The 18,696-nt window shown below is 53.8% G+C and overlaps 1 protein-coding gene across 6 annotated transcripts in view; it reads right to left on the bottom strand.

The window, feature by feature from the left end:
- The window catches only part of MYO7A (myosin VIIA), a 111,646-nt gene that overhangs the window by 70,804 nt on the left and 22,146 nt on the right, over positions 1–18,696 (bottom strand). For all 6 annotated transcript variants that reach the window (XM_042233290.2, XM_042233289.2, XM_042233291.2 and 3 more), the window contains exons 5-15: positions 11,296–11,480; positions 10,495–10,616; positions 10,251–10,393; positions 9,884–9,997; positions 8,359–8,512; positions 7,581–7,657; positions 6,927–7,046; positions 6,032–6,174; positions 4,886–5,096; positions 4,346–4,481; positions 336–442 (exon numbers count right to left, since the gene is read on the bottom strand). In XM_042233290.2, the coding sequence (XP_042089224.1) occupies positions 336–442; positions 4,346–4,481; positions 4,886–5,096; positions 6,032–6,174; positions 6,927–7,046; positions 7,581–7,657; positions 8,359–8,512; positions 9,884–9,997; positions 10,251–10,393; positions 10,495–10,616; positions 11,296–11,480 (1,512 nt within the window). The remainder of the gene's footprint in view (positions 1–335; positions 443–4,345; positions 4,482–4,885; positions 5,097–6,031; positions 6,175–6,926; positions 7,047–7,580; positions 7,658–8,358; positions 8,513–9,883; positions 9,998–10,250; positions 10,394–10,494; positions 10,617–11,295; positions 11,481–18,696) is intronic.

The following is an 18,696-nucleotide window of genomic DNA, read 5'->3' as shown; positions in this document are numbered from 1 at the left end:
TCCTCAAGGGTAGACGTTCCCCCTTCACCCACACTCCGTTAGTGGCTAGAGGGTCGGAGAGGGGACCCCAAAACTGAGTCCTGATCAGGCTCTGCTCTGCCACATCTCACGTGATCCTTCTCTGGGCCTTGCACCCCACCTGCACCCCCTAATTAGTACAAGAGGACCAGATAGGAGGATCTTGGAGGCCCCCCAGCCTGGAACCACAGCAAAACACTGCCCCCACTGTGTGGCCAGAGGAGCTCAGCTGAAGCCACTAGACAAGGGGATGCCTAGACACAGGCCCAGCTTCTGGGGGCCCTGCCTGCCCAATGAAAGCCACACCCCCACGTTACCATGGCAACGTCAGCCTGGAAGATCTGCTTGATGAACTTGTTCCTGGAGGAGTGCACCAGCTGGATGATGTCTCCATGCAGGGTGTCCCGGTTCTTCTCCAGGAAGCCTGGGCAGCACCACAGAGCAGTCACACACTGTAACTCCAGTGGCCTCCCCCCAACAAGACTCACCCCCTTCCCAAAGCCACCATGCCTTGTCCACAAAGACCCTCAAAATCCCCCTAGTTCTACCACATCCACTTTACAGTGAGGGACTCTGGGGCCGAGAGAGGACAGTGGCTTGCCCAGGGTCACAGAGAAAGCAAGGGGCAGGGCCAGAGCTAGAACTCAGTCTCCCCAGCCACACACTGCCCCCCTCTTCCAGGCTTGGGCAACGAGAAGGGAGGATGTCTCAGTCCCCAGAAGGGAGTGAGGCTACCTTTTCCACTGAACCACCCCAACGCCTGAAATGCTAGCTTTAGTCTTTTGAACGAACACGAGATAGGCTGGGGCACTGGGGCGTGGGATCCTTTACTGGAGTGCTTGCACCTGGACAAAGCTCTCCCTGAGCAACAGAAACAAAGAAGCTACGAGACTAAAAATAACCGCAGCGCATGTGCAGCTTGGGCAGTTATGAGCAGTGAGATACAAAAAGGTTACAAACCAACTACCATTTCTGCTTCTGCTGGGAGCAAAAGCAGGACATTGCCTTGGGGCCCTGCACACAGCACCAAGAGTGTGAGCAGGCCACGCCAGCCACCCCTCCAGCCCGACCCACCTCACCAATCCGCCCCACCCTCACCTCATTTAAGGAACCAGTCTGCCCTACTCAGGGAGCCAGCAAGGGCACGTGTTTCTTGTTCAAGCTCCCTCATTCCCTCATGCTGCAGCACAAACCTTAGTAAAGCCTTGCCTGAACTTCTTGCCTGGCTTCTTATCAATTTCTATGGATTAAAGAGTCCAAGGACCCAGATTGGTAACAGAGGTGTCAAAAACTTTCCTTAAGTGGGTCCCCTAGGAGAGAATGCAAGTTCGTCTGGTGCCAGCTAATAGTAAAGGAATGAAAGTAAACGTACCTTGGTTTTGGATATTGCCCTCACAGCTGTAATTCTCACAACTTCCCCAGTATATGTGGGACAGGTGGAGATTATCTTCCCCAACCCAGACAAGGAAAAAAATCAATGTGCAGAGAAGCTAAGCAAACTGTCTAACACCCACAGCAAACTGGGGGCAGAGTTAAGAGCTGAGTCCAGGAGCCCAGGCACCAGTCCAGGGAGGCTCCCTGCACCACAGAGACTCCAAAGAGGGCTGCCATTCCCAGGCCTGAGGATTTAGGAGCTGGTTAATGGGGTCCTTGATAGGCTGGGGCAGAAGATGGGGTGCCTGAGGAGGAGGAACCCTGCAGAGAAGCAGCACCCTTTCCCCCAGGACTCAGACTGCCCTGGCTGGTGGACAGCACAGAGACCCAGTGTGGGCTGCCCACCTGACATCTGGGGATGGGCGAGCTGCACCCAGTACCGGAAGTGGGGCTCTGAAGCTAGGATGGAATTGTAGGGCCCTAATTAAAGCATAAAGAAGGCTGAGCACCAAAGAATCGATGCTTTTGAATTATGGGGCTGGAGAAGACTCTTTAGAGTCCTCTGGACTGCAAGGAGATCAAATCAGTCAATTCTAGAGAAAATCAACCCTGAATATTCATTGAAAGGACTAATGCTGAAGCTCCAATACTTTGGCCACCTGATGCGAAGAGCAGACTCATTGGAAAAGACCTTGATGCTGGGAAAGATTGAAGGCAGGAGAAGGTGGTGGCAGAGGATGAGATGGTTATATAGCATCACTGACTCAATAGACATGAATCTGAGCAAACTCCAGGAGATAGTAGAGGTCAGGGGAGGCTGGCGTGCTGCAGTCCATGGGGTCGCAAAGAGTTGGACGTGACTTAGTCATAGCTCTATGACAGACTCACTATGAGGCCCTAGAGAGTCCAGTTCTGGCCCTTCTGTTCCTTATCTTTTGAATGAGCATGATGTATCCATGAACTCTTGCTTCTTTTTGGATCACCTAAACCACTCATGTTTTAAATAAAATGCTTAACTAAAACAGTGTTCTGTGAACAGAAAATGCCGACAGAATTGTTAAAAGTAGCTCAGAAATGATTAGTGACCTTAGGCAAGTCATTTCCCTCTCGGGGCCTCAGTTTCCAAATCCATAAAAGCAGATGAGTCTTCTGTTCCCTCCAGATCTAATAATATTCTATAATTTTATACGTGAGTGGAGTTCACTCAATTCTCATTTTCATGTCCCCAGCAACAGTATGAAGTATGAAGCCTGGCCAATGAATGTTAGTTGACCTGAACTGAAAACACCCTCTCTTACTCTAAACAACAGATCCATTTGCTTACCCAACAGGCCTTCAAACTTAACGTTGGCTTCCTACTTTCTAACAGGAGGGTCAGATCTCACACCTGCTATTTTAAGGAAGGCTGATGCCCCTCTGATCCCATAACTACCGCATGGCTCACTCTCTGCCTTCTGGACCAATTCAACAAGGAAGTGTGAAACAGGTGGCTCTTTGCTTGTTGAGAATTTCACTGACTTTGGCTGTGGGAGGGACCCTTTAGGACTGAGGGCAGTAGGACAGACACATCCCACAGCTGATGCCCACTCAAGGTCAGCTCTTTGCACCAGGGTAGGAGGGGTGGAGTTGGCAAGGGCAGTCTGCGGGCTTTTGACAGACCATGTAAGAATTCCAAAGGGAAAAACTTAACTATGTTCTGACCTTCTTCCTCACTTTCAGCTTTAAAAGGAGCCCAATTATATCTCCCAGGAGAAAAGAAGATGCAAGTCCTTCAAAGACCAAACTCAGTCTTGTTGCTCAAGGACTTTTGGTGGCTAACTGTGCTGGTTCTAGATCTGGCTTTGCACCCAGCAGGCTGTGGGATCTACAAACAGTTAACTGCTCCTTCTGAGCCTCACTTTCCCCTTATGTGCAAAGGAGTGTTGAGCCCATACAAAGAACTGAAACCAGGGCTAAAGAAGATACTGTACATCCATGATCACTTGCACTGCAAGGAGATCAACCCTGAATATTCACTGGAAGGACTGACGTTGAAGCTGAATCACCAATACTTTGGCCACCTGATGCGAAGAGTCGACTCACTGGAAAAAACTCTGATGCAGGGGAAGATTGAAGGCAAAAGGAGAAGAGGGCAGCAGAGGATGAGATGGTTGGATGGCATCACTGACTCAATGGATATGAATCTGAGCAAACTCTGGGAGATAGTGGAGGACGGTGAAGACTGGCGTGCTGCAGTCCGCGGGGTCGCAAAGAGTTGGACACACCTTGGCGACTGAACAGCAACGCCATGTTCACAGCAGCACTATCCATAGCAGCCAAAAGGTGGAAACAATCCAACTGTCCATCAACAGATGAATGGATAAATAAACGGTGCTGTGGGTGTGTGTGTGTATATGTATATGTATATATATATGCAACAGAATATTATTGTCATAAAAAGTACCAAATTCTGACACATGCTACAACATGGATGAACCTTGAGGGTATTACGCTAAGTGAAATAAGCCAGACACAAAAGGATGAATACTATATGTTTCGCTTATATGAGGCACTTGAATAGTTAGATACGTAGAGGCAGAGAGTAGAGTAGAGGTTATCAGGGACTGGGGGTGAGGGGAGGATGCAGAGTTACTGTTTCGTGCATACAGAGCCCCTGTTTGGGGTGATGGATAGACTCTGGAGAGCGGTGACAACTGCACAATATCATGAGTGTAGTTAATGCTACTGAATTGCAAACCTAAAAATTGTTAAAATGGTTAATTTTATATTACATATATTTTAACAAAATTTTATAAACTCTGAAAAAAAACAGCACTGAACCCAACGTTTTCTAACATCCCTTCCCTCTTCGTATTTCAGCACTCTGGTGTGTCTGTCCGGGGCTGGAGAAGGGGGAGGAAGGGAGGGAACACAGGCAAAGAGAGACAGCCAGCCTCGGGGGGCCCTCCTATACCTTGACTCTCATAGTAAACGATGCCTGCAAAGTGGTTGATCCCAAACTGGGTCTCGTGATTGTTCTTGGGGGGAATGTAGTTCGAGTTGAGCTTGTGCTGGGAGTTGAGCTTATGCAACATGGTGGTGTCCGTGCCCTGTGGGAACCGAGTAGCACCCATCAAGCTCTCCCTCTCCTCCCCACCCCACTCTCCACCAGGCCCCATTGCCTCTCCTGCCCTCTGTCTTTTCACCCCCCTTCTGTCTTTCCCAAGAGCCTCCCTCCCTTTATTTATATCCCAACACAGAAGCTCTCTGGGCCTCCGTTTCCCCATCTGTGAAGTAGGTAAATTGGAATCACAAAACCTTGAAAGTACATCCCAGTATAGGAAATCTTTTTCCCAAGATTAAAATCATGCAAGTAGCCCCTCCCCGACTCCAAGACATATTCTGTGCCTGGAGCACCTATTCTGTGCCAGTGGTATACTTGGATCTTCATCGTATGGAGGGAAGGAGTCTTGTCTGCCCTGCCCTGCCCTGCCCTGCCCTGCCCCAGGCCCACCTTGGGGAACTTGCTCTCCTCATCGATGAGGGAGATGATGTTCATGGGTTTGTTGGCGATCATGTCCAGGGCGTCCTGGTTGTCTGTGAACTCGATGTGCAGCCAGTCAATGCTCTCCAGGTCATACTCCTCCTGCTCCAGCTTGAACACATGCCGCACGAAGAACTGCTGCAGGTGCTCATTGGCAAAGTTGATGCAGAGCTGCTCAAAGCTGCAGGGACAGGGCAGGGGACAGGGGGCAGCAGGGGAGGGGGAGGGGTGTTCAGGCCCTGCCTTGCCGCTCAGGGGTGACCCCAGCCTCATGTTCAGTGTGCCCCTGGGATTTTCAGTCTCCAACCTCCTCCATGACAGAAGAGGGCATGAAGGCCCAGCTAGGGCACAGGACTCACCCAAGGTCACTGAGTGAGTCAGAGGAGAGTTAAGGATGGATTACCAGGCCCTGGGAAAGGGCTGGCCAGTGGGCACCACACCCCTGGCAGAGCACCCAGGAGAGGAAGAGCCAAGGCACTGGGGAGGTGGGCCTCAAAGATTCAAAGCATCAGCAGATATGGGAAGGGGGCTCATGAGATCTGGCAAGCAAGGCCTTGAGGGTGACATCTCTGAGCCACCAACTCAGCATTCTCCCTGGTGACTGACACTTCGTGTGTTCTGGGTAGAGAGAAGGCTTTGAGACACCTCAACATTATAGGAATTGAAGTGACTCACCAGGGGTAACATAGCTAAAAAGTGGGGCAAGGCCAGCTGCCTCTAGCCCCAGCATTCTCCTGGGCCTGCTCCATCCATCTGCACTTCACATGGCCCCCCAAGAGGGGTGGGACATCAAGCATGGCCAAGACCCCCATCTCAAACATTGCTCAGTCTCAGCCTCACTTGCTTGGAAATGGACCAATGGGCAACGGGGAATAGAGTGTCACAATGGGTAAGAGCCTTTGCCCCACCACCACACTGGCCTCAGCTGGCCCAGGGACTGGAGGGGATGGGGAGGAAGGGGAAGGGCCCCCAGGATTCTGTGTCTGGAGTCACATTTTTCAACAGCCTGGAAGAGTGTGCTTGGGACTAGCCAAATGTAGTTTAAAGGGAGAGATGTGATCTGTAAGTCCACACTTTTAGAAGAAAATTCCCATAAGACACAGCCCCATGCGGTACCTGTTCACTGCAAAGTTCTCGAACCCAAAAATGTCCAGGAGACCGATGGACCGGCGAGAGTTCTTCACTTCCTGGGAAGGGGGCTTATAAATGGCTGCATTGATCTTGTCCACGATCCACACGAAGAGCCGCCCGTAGATGCCCTGAAGGGAGATGCGGCTGCATAAGCCACAGCTTCCCAGGGAGACTGGCCAGACACCTTCCCTGGGCCTCGGAGACCTCACTCTAGCCTCTTCCTGCTGCAGGAAACCCCCACGTCTTTATTCCAGCTGTTCCCTCTGCCTGGAGCACCCTCTCCTGCCTGAAGAACGTCTGCTTGTTTTTCAAAGCTCTATGGAGATATCAGCTCCACCAAGAAACCTCCCCTTCCCTCCCCTGGAAGTTTCGGCTCCCACCCCTCCAACCATGTCTCCTCCACAACTCTGGCTATCTCCAGGGTCCCAGAGCCCAGCACAGGGCCTGGCACAGGGCAAGGGCTCAATGGATGACAAAATGGCAGGACTGGGGGGCCTCCCCACCGGGCCCATTCCCTCTGCGGGGTCTTCTTTAGAAGGAGAGACCAGAGAGGGTATCCACAGGGCTGGGAATAGCACAGCAGACTGAATGGCCAGCAAATGTGATTCAGCATGAAGCAGGCCAGGGGTGGAAGGCCTCAGGTCACCAGAGCTGTTCGGGCCCTTGAAGAACACAAGTCCCAGCCCCTTGTGGGATGGACGAATCAGGCTCAGGGGGAAGGCACACTCTTGTCCAGGCCCCAGAGAGCCAGTGGCTGGAGCTGGACCCAAGGGCAGAGCGGGGTCAAGGCTGACATCCCTCCAGCTCTGTGGGCTCCTCGGCTCCTGCCCATCAACAACCCAGCCTCTCACGGGGCAAGGAGAGCAGGCGGCCACTCCACCTTGACGAAGGCGTCTCGCACGTCCAGCGCCTGCTCCTTGCTGAGCGGAGTGGACACTGTCTCCCCGCGAGTGATGAGGGTACGGCTAGTCAGGCAGTTCATCAGGTCTGGGGGGTTCACCTGGTGGGGCAACATCCAGGCACTCAACGCAGCCCCCTGCCAGCCCGCCCCTCCCTCGGCCACACCTAGAACCCCTCCCGCTTTCCAGTCAGGCCTGGCCCAGCCTGCTCCCTCCACTGGGAAAGCCCTCCACAGCCCACAGCCCAATCCTCCCCAGTCGTCAAAACCACCCAAATGCCTCTCTCCTCCAGCCCCTTCCCACCCCCAGGATGTCACTGTCCCTCCAGGGTTGGCGCCACTGGCTCAGACTCTGACTTTATTCATCCCAGTTTTCCAACTCAAGGCAGAGGTTAGTATATATTTACTAAAAGACTGACTGACCCGCTCAGGGCCCCCAGACCCCCACCCTCTCCAGGGGCAGCTGTACTAGGTCTCCACTCCTCCTCTGGGGCCCGGTGCCAGCACAGATCCTGCCCACAGCTGGTTGGTTCTCAGCGCTGAACTCCCAGGATTCTCCAAGCAGAGGGCCCCAGCTCCCTGAGCCAGAAGTCAACACCGTCCCTCCGAGAGAAAGGACAGCAGGCTCTCACTGACCTCCAGCAAGGATGCGGCCGTGGCCAGGGATGGCGAGAAGAGGACCTCGCAGGCATCCAGGTTTTCAAACGTGCGGTCTGTCAGCAGCACGAGGCACAGCGTCAGGCAAGGGAGGTGGGGTGGGGGACAGCCTAGGGCAACGGGGTAGCTCTGCTGACGCTCAGGGGGACTGCCCTGTCTACGGAGGGCACCAGCACCGTGATTAAACGCTTTTCTGGGCTAATAGCTGTCTGACGAGTGTTGTCTCCATGAGCCATGGGCACCATGAGGACAAGAAGCAGGAATGCCCAGCATCTGGCCCCCTGCCTGACATCCAAGTAAGCAGACCCTGGCAATCATGCCCCGTGCCACCTCCCATGACCCCTAGTCCAGACGCCCAGAGTAAGCAGGGACTCCTGACACAGGCCTGGCGAACTTGCCTTGCCCTGGGCCTGACACCGTCTGCCCTTCCCCAGATGTGCCCTACTCTGTCAGGCCTAGGACCTTTGCACAGCTCTTGTTTCTGCTCAGCGCACCCATTCTCCAGGTCTCTGTCTTTCAAGACTCATTAGACTGTGAGCGCCTTAGATCTGGGATCATTCATTCATTCACTGAGCAAACTTTCCTAGGGCTCTTGCTTGGTCCAGGAACCATGCTGGACACCAGAGCAAGAGCAGAGTGGACCTGGCACCACCTCCCACCCCGGCACACTGTCAGTGCCCTGGGAGTGCTGGACGAGAGAACGCATTGCCTTCACTAGTCTTCCCTCCTCACTAGAGATGGCCGCTGGGTCCCTCACCCTCATACTGCAAGTTGCCCAGGTGCAGGATGGCAGCTAGAAGCTTCGAGATCTCCCAGTTCTCTGTGTCAGTGAACATGAGCACCTTCATGGCCGAGCGGATGTTGGCATATTCCTGGCTGTCCTCGCGGCCCTCACAGGTTACGCAGTTACCCTGGTGGGAGGAAGTTGGAAAGTGGGGAGCAGGAGGGTGTCACAGAGACCATAGGTTACCCCAGAGAGGCAGTGCCTGGGCTGGGCCAGCCTGGGTTTCTGGGCACTGACCTCACCTAGGACTCCTCCAGAAAATCTAGAAAGCTCCTGGCTAGGCTTCTCAAGAACACATTCCTACATCAGGGGAGCCTGGACGCCCCTTCTTCCCAAGAGTAAGAGAAGCCAGATCACTGATGCCAGGCCTGCCACTGTCACCATGCCCTGCAGTCACAGTACCAAGGTTTTACCATGCCCCTTGCCCCCTGTGGACACACACTCTCAGGGACTTGAACCCCTCACCAGGTGCAGCCTGGGGTGGAAGGTGGGGTGGTGACTGTCGACAGGCAGGGTGTCAAGGGGTCTGCCCCACTGTGTGTGCCTATGAGACGTGTGTGTGTGTGTCCAAGTGTGCCAGCCAGCTGAAGGAAGTGTCCAGGAAGGCCTGTCACACCTGCAACACACACACACACAACTTTGTTGTCCCATATCTCTCATGTGCTATAGCCCATATTTGTGTCCACACAGCTGGCCAAGCTTGGGTCTAAACAACCAGGCATGGGCTCCTCCCAGGGCAAAGGAAGCCAGTGCCCCCCAGGCCAGCCTGCTATGTGCATGGCCCCTCACTGGCACTGAGTGGCAGCAAAGGCCTCTGGCCCCCTTATCCTTGGTGGCCAGACCCCAGCAAGAGGCTGGCACCAGGGCCCAGCAACCAGTTAGCACCCAAGGCTGAAGCCACAGCAGCCTGTGCTCCACAGTCCTGGGGGAGCCCTGGCAGAGGTCACAGTCTCCACGACCTCAAAGACTAAAGTACCACAGCACATGTGTGCAGGCTGGGCCTAGTGTGCATACACGTGGGCACATGCGTGTCTATGAGTCCCTGGGTCCGGGACACCTGCACATTTAGGAATGTGTGTGTCTGTGGCAGGCTTCCCAGGTGACGCTAGTGGTAAAGGACCTGCTGCCAAGGTAAGAGGCATAAGAGACGCAGGTTCGATCCCTGGGCCAGGAAGATCCCCTAGAGGAGGGCATGCCAACCCACTTCAGTATTCTTGCTTGGAGAATCCCATGAATAGAGGAGCCTGGAGGGCTACAGTCCATGGGGTCACAACGAGTCAGACACAACTGAAGCATTATTACTAGTATCTGCAGCGAGAATTCATCTAGATGGGTGGGGGAGCAAGTGTGTGCCCACATGGAGAACATGCTTTACGGTGGGCTGGTGCCCGTCAGAGGATGAAAGAAAGCCCACAGCAAAGTTCCCACCCACCAGGCCTGGAGCTGGGGAGGGGCTGGGACAGGTGTCCCCCTCCCCGGGTGCCCACCTGGGCCTCACCATGGCCAAGTAGTTATAGTCTGTGGCCTGGCCCAGGCCCAGCTTCTTCTTCTGCTCCTCATTCATGCCCTCCAGCATGCAGTAGAACACATGGTAATTCCTTTCATCCGGGGCCTGAAAACGTGGGCACAAGGTGTTGGGGAACGGGAGGGCAGCGCAGGGCCATTGGGCAGCACACAATCAGACTATAAACAGTTCACTGTTTTAACAAGTGTCTCATGAAAAAGGCCCCATGGGTGGGTTTCCTGATGGGATCCCAGGCCCTGAGGCAAGCAAGCAGGAACACAGGGACAAGCAAGGCTATGCGAAGTGCACCCCACACTCCGCACCCTGAGTCAGGGGCTCCTGTGCAGGGGCTCAGGCCCACCTGGCGACAGACTCGTGACTTCTCCAGCAGGTACTGCTCGATCCTGGCGCCCTCGATGGCGCCCCGCTTGTTGAAGTGGATGTCAATGTACTTCCCGAAGCGGCTTGAGTTGTCGTTGCGGATGGTCTTAGCATTCCCAAACGCTGCAAGGGTAGGAGAGGGTCATGGGTCATGGGTCACAGTCATGGTCAACTCTCCCCCGCCCCACAGCCACCCTGCTCCTCCCTGAGTGCCCCAGTCTTACCTTCCAAGATGGGAGTTGCTTCCAGCACCTGCTGCTCAATCCACGAGTGCTGCCCACTGATGGCCGCCAGGAACTGCAGGATCAGCTTCGTGCTCTCTGTCTTCCCCGCCCCCGACTCCCCACTGCAGAGGAGACACAGGCAGAGGCGGGACCTGTTATAGCTGCTGTCCCACTCCAGTCAGCTCCTCATCAGTAAAATGGGCTGAAACTAAGGACCTTTCGGGGCTTCCCTGGTAGTTCAGATGGTAAAGAATCTGCCTGCATTGCGGGAGACCTGGGTTCAATCCCTGGGTTGGAAAGATCCCCAGGAGGAGGGCATGGTAACCCACTCCAGTATTCTTGCCTGGAGAATTCCATGGACAGAGGAGCCTGGTGGGCTGCAGTCCATGGAGTCGCAAAGAGTCAGACATGACTAAGTGACAAACACTTCATTTTCAAGGACTTTTCAAACCTGGGGAAGGTAAAAGGAGCTTGGTTAACTTTCCTTCCCCTCCATTCATACTGCCACACAGAATGGCATTAACTTTGTCAATGCTCTGTCAATTAAGTCCTTTTATCCTTTTGTCCTTTTATCCTCTGCCCAAGAGAGAATGGGAGCCTGAGATTGCAACTGACCATAACTTAACAGGAGCCAGCAGTAAGGTTGGCATCGAAAGCTAACATGAGCTCTGGTGACATTAATAGAGATATAAGGCCTGGGAAAGGGGAGGTGATTCTCTATATTATGAGGCATTAGCAGGAGCATAGAGCAGGAGTTCTAGGGGCTAAGCCTGGCGCTCCATGCTGGTGCTGGGTGCCCACCTGATGATGCAGCACTGGTCACGGCTGTTGCGCTTCATATTGAAGTAGCAATTGTCAGCAATGGCAAAGATGTGGGGGGGCATCTCCCCAATCTTCTTGTTGGTATACTGGCGGATGTGTTCTGGCGAGTAGATAGAGAGCAGCTGGTAGGGGTTCACAGCCACCAGGATGGAGCCCGTGTAGGTCTGTGGGCAACAAGGAACAGAGAGCTCATCCCTTCCTATGTAGGGGGGCTCTGGTTCTAGAAAGCTCTCAGGCTCTGCCCTACTCTGTCCCTCTGGAAGTCAGAGCACTGGCTTTGGTGCTGGAATCCTACCTCCCTATGAGGTGGGCAGTGGGGGGTGTGTAGGCAGCGGGCTTCAGGTTAGCATTGGGCCGGCTCAGAGTAGGTGCTTAGAAACATTTAAAGAAAGGAGGAAGCGGGGGGCGAGGGAGGGAAGGAGGGTCTCGAAGCCTCGATTTCCTTATCTTTATCTGTAAAATGGGTATAATATAACTGTCTATGAAGATTAAAGAAGATAGTGGACTTTAAAATTCATAGCACCCTGCAGGTGACCCTTAAAGGCTGACTCCCACCTTTGCCTCCAAACCCTGCACCTGAAACTATGGGAGTAAAATTCACAAACTGGACCTTTCCAGAGTGGAGGAGATGGGTAGGTGAGAAGGGAGTGGAACGAAGCCATCAAGAGCTGAAGGGGCTGGGTGGGCCCCCGTCTCTGCAGCACTGCCCCTGCAGTCCGGGTGCAGCCACCCTGGGTGGTGTGGGGACAGGGGCCAGACACACCTCAGAGAGCCTTCCGGGGGGTTTCCCTCCTTGAGCTCCTTGGTTAGTGCGCCTGGGTGCAACATTTCCTGCCGCGGACCCAGACCCTGCCTCACAGGGGACAACAAGGCCTGGTCCTCCTGCCTCCAGGCCACGGTGAGGCTCTCGAGGGTTACTTCTCCTTCTCCGCCCCCCACCGCTCCCCACTCCAACTGTAAAAGGTCACACCCAGCCTATCATTGGTGATGAATCTATTGACATCTGAGCCCAGATGGGCTGAAGAAAGCTGTGAGTATGCAGGGGAGGGAGCAGCCCCATCCATCCCCTCCCACCTGGGGCCACGGGCATCACACCAAAGCCACAGCCACATCCTGGCAGCCTCAGCCCCTAGATGGCCATGCAGGGAAAGCGCTGCTGCCAGCACCACATACCAGGCCAGTGCCCACCGCAGGGCCAGCTGTGCCATGCAAAGCGGCCCTGGCCTGAGCGCCCCAGACCCAGGCTTCCTATCAGACACCACCCTTCTGAGCCCCAGACGACCCTCCTCTCCCGATCCTGGCTCTTCCTCTGAGTAGCCCATGCCAGAAGCAGCTGAGCCTCACCAGGCCGACCGCCTGACCATGTGCCAGAGCCTGAGCAGCAGAGACAGGGCGGGATGGGGAAGGAGGCTGGAGGGGAGCTGCCAGGCCAACCCCGCCGGAGAGCGGGAACCTGCTCTGTGCTACTCACCCGCCCTCCACAGTTGGTCTGAGGTTGGAAAGTAGGGACAAAAGAGAACTCATCAGTGGGAATGGGGTGATAAGGATCTGCTCCACCAGCAACACCCAACACAGCCCAGGTGAGTCCATTGGGCTGACTCCCCAGAGCAGGACCTGTCAACCTCTAGCCCCAGGGGGCCTCGGCCACTGTTCCCCATAGCTCAGCCCAGCCGAGCAGTGGGAATCAGCTAGATTATGGTCCCCAGGTGGGAGAGAGAGCCACAGAAACATCCCTGTGAATTTAAAAAGATGGTAACAATAACCCCATATATGAGACAGCGAAAGAGACACAGATGTATAGAGCAGTCTTTTGGACTCTGTGGGAGAGGGCAAGGGTGGGATGATTTGGGAGAATGGTGTTGAAACATGTATAATATCATATATGAAACGAATTGCCAGTCCAGGTTCGGTGCATGAGACAGGGCGCTCAGGGCTGGTGCACTGAGATGACCCAGAGATGGGATGGGGAGGGAGGTGGGCAGGGGGTTCAGGATGGGGAACACATGTACACCCGTGGTGGATTCATGTCAATGTATAGCAAAACCACTACAATATTGTAAAGTAATTAGCCTCCAATTAAAACAAATAAATTTATATTTTTAAAAATCTAACTTAAAAAAAAAAAAATCCCTGTGGCAAATCTCTACTTCTCTGAGTCTGTCTGTTCATCTGTAAAAAGGGTATGGTTAACACCCACCTCTCAAGGCTGCCGTAAAGACCAAAGGGCACAACCTTTGGACAGGTGCCTGGTGCAGAGTTGGCTGTCCACAAGCACCTTCCTTTGAGTATTTCCTTAACAGCAGGTATGGCTCTCAACCACTTGGCCCTTGACTGCCATGTGATCTGAGGCCTGTGTGCCTTCCCTGAGGCACAAGGGAAGGCTGACACCACCCCCGACTGCCAGGGAGGGAGAGCCTGGGGCCAAGGGAACTCATCCCAGGCTCACAAGGTGGAGAGGGTGCAGACGGGCAGAGGGCTCTCAGTGGGAATCAAGCACAGAGGCGTGAAAGGACAGGACATTTGGGAAGATTGCTAGGGAAAGGTCACCCTGACAGCTGGGGAGGATAAACAGCAGTTACAGAGGCTGGAGGCAGACACGCTATTTCAAACCCAATGAACCGGTCAACGGGGGAATCAGAGCCAGATCGAGGTGGCCCTGAGGAGAGGCTCGGTGACCAAGCACAGAGGGGCAGTGCCAGAGAGGGCGAGGGTGCACTGAGACACACGAGGAGCCTTCCCGGGGCTGGGCCTGGACCCTTTCTCCCCATTACCCTTCCGTGGCCCTCTCCTCTGCCCACAGCCCAGAGAGCCCTCCCGAGCACTAGGCCCCTCAGTCCTCTGCCTCCCGGACATCCCCACTTGATGTCCACCAGCCTGCCCAGACCACAGCCCACTCTCCCCTCCATCCCTGCTCCTGCTCTGCCTCCCAGCTCAGCCAACAGCGTCACCACTGCCCTTCACCACCATCCTTCACCACGGCGGGATGCTGGGGGAGTCTCCCCTCCTTCCTAACAACCCACTTCTCTCTGTGGACATGGCCATGTTCCTGGCCAGGCACCTCCCCACTGGACTCCCAGCTTCCACCATGCCCCCTACAATCTGTCCACCACTGGGAATCTGGGTCAGAAGGCCCCTGTGAGGCATAGTTATGATGTTCCTCTGAGCCTGCAAGAAGGGGCGGGACTTGCCAAGGTCACACAGCAGATAAGTGGGGAATGGGATAATGGAGGGACCCTGGCACCAGAGCCCCAGCTCTCACCTCCCCACCTGGACTCAACCAAAGCTCAAGGATTCACCTGCAAGATTGTGGGGCTGGTGGTAGGGGAGGCAGAAGAAGTGAGGGGCTTGGCCGCTGCTGACAATGAGACTCAGGCCTCTCTCTGCACCTCAGCACGTGTCCACCCCCTTAGGCTCTGGGCACTGCTCTCTGAGCCCCTCTGGCCCTGTCTCTCCAAGGGTTCATGGTAAACAGAGGGTTAATGTCCACTCTCCAACACTGGCATTTTGTTAAGTCTCCAGTGATAAAGCCCACCCTATAGGACCATGGGCTGGGGTAGGGAAGAGATAAGGATTATTCCTGAGTCAAGGACAGAGCACACAGTCCCTGGGGGCCCCAAGTTCCAGGTGGAGATCAAGGAGCCTCCCTTGGGTCAGAGACACACCCCAGGAGATATGGTAGGAATCCACCTCCTCCTCTGGGAAACCCCTGGGCCTGCTATCCCTGGGGCCTTCCGCTTAGCAGGCCATGGAGACCAAGGTACACATACTGTACCAGTGTCAGAGAGCTACCCATCCCATTGCACCAAACGGGTGACAGAGACCAGAAATGGGGAGGGATTCTCCAAAGGCCACCTGCCAAAACCTGGATCCAGGTCTCCCAGCTCCCAGACCGGAGCTCCAGTCCCTGCTCAGCATCAGCCCTGCAACCTGTTCCCTGAAAGACCTGGCAATGACCCCTGGCCTCTGGGACCACCCAGTGAGAGGTTGCTGCTTGCTCTTTAGTCACTAAGTCATGTTTGACTCATTGCGACCCCATGGACTGTAGCCTACCAGGCTCCTCTGTCCATGGGATTTCCCATGCAAAAACACTGGAGTGGGTTGCCATTTCCTTCTCTAGGAGATCTTTCCAACCCAGGAATCAAACTTATATCTCCTACATTGGCATGTGGGTTCTTTACCACTGAGCCACCAGGGTAGCCCACATAAGGGGTACTATGAGGATTAAATCAGTTAATTCATGTAAAATACTTATAACAGTGCCTAGCATAAATTGACGGAGAAGGCAATGGCACCCCACTCCAGTACTCTTGCCTGGAAAATCCCATGGATGGAGGAGCCTGGTAGGCTGCGGTCCATGGGGTCGCTAAGAGTTGGACACAACTGAGCAACTTTGCTTTCACTTTTCACTTTCATGCATTGGAGAAGGAAATGGCAACCCACTCCAATGTTCTTGCCTGGAGAATCCCAGGGACGGGGGAGCCTGGTGGGCTGACGTCTATGGGGTTGCACAGAGTTGGACACGACTGAAGTGACTTAGCAGCAGCAGCGTAAGTTGAAGACTCAATAAACGTTATTCATGGTAGTATTCTTCTAGAGATTAAAAATGCTGCCCTATCTGTGTGCTAAGTTGCTTCAGTCGTGTCTGACTCTGCAACCCTGTAGACTGTAGTCCGCCAAGCTCCACTGTCCATGCGATTTTCCAGGCCAGAACACTGGAGTGGGTTTGCCATTTCTTCCTCCGGAGGATCTTCCCAACCCAGATATCGAACCCACATCTCTTAGGTCTCTTGCATTGGCAGGTGGGGTCTTTATCACTACCACCACCTGGGCGCTAAAATTACACTAAAATAAAAAGATTCATTTCTGCCATATTACTCAGACATATACAGTAGAGATTAAGAGAAAACTGCTCTAAACCTCACTCATCATGTAGTATCAATGCTATAAGCAACCAACATCTCAATCTCACAAAAAAAGTTTACTAACCCAATACTAAGTACTTGTTGACTCAACAGAAGCACACTGAGTCTTTTTGGTATATCTGATATATTCTGAGTATTTGATATAGTGATCAAATGCAGAATCATGAACAACATGCATATAACCCCTTCTTCAGAAGTTACTGATACTTGGTGGAACCAATGCTACCATAGTCTGAACTCACAATCCTACTGTAAATTACTCAGCAAATTATCTCACACTTGAAATTAACAATACTAACCATTCCCACTGCATCTTGGTCAAAGGGATTCCAGTTCACATTCTCAGGATATCGTGAAAGGACCTTAGACTTGAATGTTTGTCTCAGTGGTGTCTGCTCAAAATTTTCTCCTTCAGTTGAGAGGTTGCTAGGGGTCCTCTGAGGGCTCTGCCTCACTTAGGGTGCCTGGGGCTAACTTACGGCCCTGGGGTGCTGTCCTTCAGGCTCCTGGGGGCAGACCAGCTGGAGCAGGCAAGCCCTAAGCAGATAGTCAGGGACAGAGCATCCTCCAGGCCCAAAGCTATGAGTGGCCGTGGTAATCTGAGGAAATCCCGGGTGCGTAGGGCTGTACCCAGGGTAACCTAAGCCATGAAGTGACCAGGGTTGCCATGGTTAGGGACAGGTACGGTTTCTGGGTGGGACAATAGCCCAGCTGCTTCTTCAAAGCCCTGGTCTAATCCTACTTCATCCACTCAGTCACAGAAGCATAGAGTCAGCAAGTCAAGGAAACCTCCTTGAGCCCTGCAGCTCTGGAGCGCAGGACCCTGCACCAGCAGACACCCTGAATCTTAGGTCCACAGACTATGCAAGCTGGGGACCTTCCAGGTGCTGTGGCTGGATTTCTGACTGTGAGTCTCTGAATGGGAAAGAGAGCTTAGACCCCTCTTCTGGGCTCCATCCTCATGCCCTCCCCACCACTTCCTATCCCTCACCCTAAAATCAGTCAGAATGGTTACTAGCAAAACTTCTAATGAGGCAAATGGCACAGACCTCACGGTTTTCTGGAGAATCCATAAATCTCTGGAATTCTTTTATTTGATCCCATAGTCAACCTAGGTAAGGCCATAACGTCCAGGCTGATTTCTCTCCTGACTGCCTGCTAATCACACACAGAAGAATATCAGTCGCTCAGTCATGTCCAACTCTGTGTGACCCCATGAACTGTAGCCCACCAGGTTCCTCTGTCCATGCAATTCTCCATGCAAGAACACTGGAGCAGGTTGCCATTCCCTTCTCCAAGGGATCTTCCCAAGCCAGGGATCCAACCTGGGGCTCCTGCATTGCAGGCATATTCTTTACCATCTGAGCCACCAAGGAAGCCAGCTAATTAGTCTACTCTGAGAACTTAACAAACCAGATTCACTGATCTGGGCAGTGAACTGAACTTCCTGAACTTTTGGGCACTCCAGTGGTTAAGACTCTGTGCTTCCAATGCAGGGAGTGCAGTTTCAACCCCCAAGTGGGGGAATTAAGATCTCACATGCTGGATGGCGCATCCAAAAAAAAAGATTTACTTATGCCAGACTGCCTAAAATTTTTTCCTCTCTTCTCCCTTTTGGATCCTGTTTTTGCCTTTGTTCTTTGAATCAACCAACCGACTCCCTCACATATGAGAAACCAGTTGCTGGCAAAATCACTAAACTGTGTGCACGATAACCAACTACATGCCTCAGAGTTATCCTTAGACATGGTCTTCAGGGTCCCTGCTGGAGACAGCCCCCACTCAGCTCCTTCCTGTGAAGTGCCCCTCGACAGGAGACTGCGTCAGGACGCGAGCTCTGCAGCGGCCTCCCTGGGCAGGCAGGGGGACAGGCTCCTGCTCACCTCCAGACCCAAGCATCACCCTCCATCCAGGCCCGGGCGAGTGGCCACAGAGAGCCCCAGGCCTCTCCTGTGTCCACCTGCTATCCAAGGAGAGGAGGGGGCAGGGAACTGCCAAGAACTGGGGTGTTGACACCAGTGGTCCCGTGGGGTTTCTCTGGCCTGGGCTCAAGTCCTAGCCCCACCCCACTGTCTGGGTGATGCTGCTCATGTCTGGAGGTGTCATCATGTCCTGCCCTCTGGATGAGGGAAGGAGTAAAAGGGGCTTTGTCACTACTAAAGGGCTCCCTGAGAAAGCTGCTGTCTCTGCCTACACAATCGACACGTGTCCAGGGCCAGAGCACAGCTTGAGAGCCCAAGGCTGCAGAAGGACCCAGAGTGGGGAGGGGGCCTCCCCAGCAGCTGAGGTGCCACAATGCCAGGGCTTTTGGGGGCCCTGAGAACTCCTTGTTGTGCTTCCTCAGGCTCCCTCAGACTTTCCCGGCCCTGTCTCCCGTTCACAGTCCTGACAACTCACTCGCCTGGCACGGTCCTGCCTCAGGTCTTCTGATCATGCAATGCTCCTTCCTGAATGCCAT

This window comes from Ovis aries, chromosome 15 (genome assembly GCF_016772045.2).
Source record: "Ovis aries strain OAR_USU_Benz2616 breed Rambouillet chromosome 15, ARS-UI_Ramb_v3.0, whole genome shotgun sequence".
NCBI lineage: Eukaryota > Metazoa > Chordata > Mammalia > Artiodactyla > Bovidae > Ovis > Ovis aries.
Note: the sequence above shows the minus strand (reverse complement) of the source record. Positions and strands in the feature narration are given on the sequence as shown.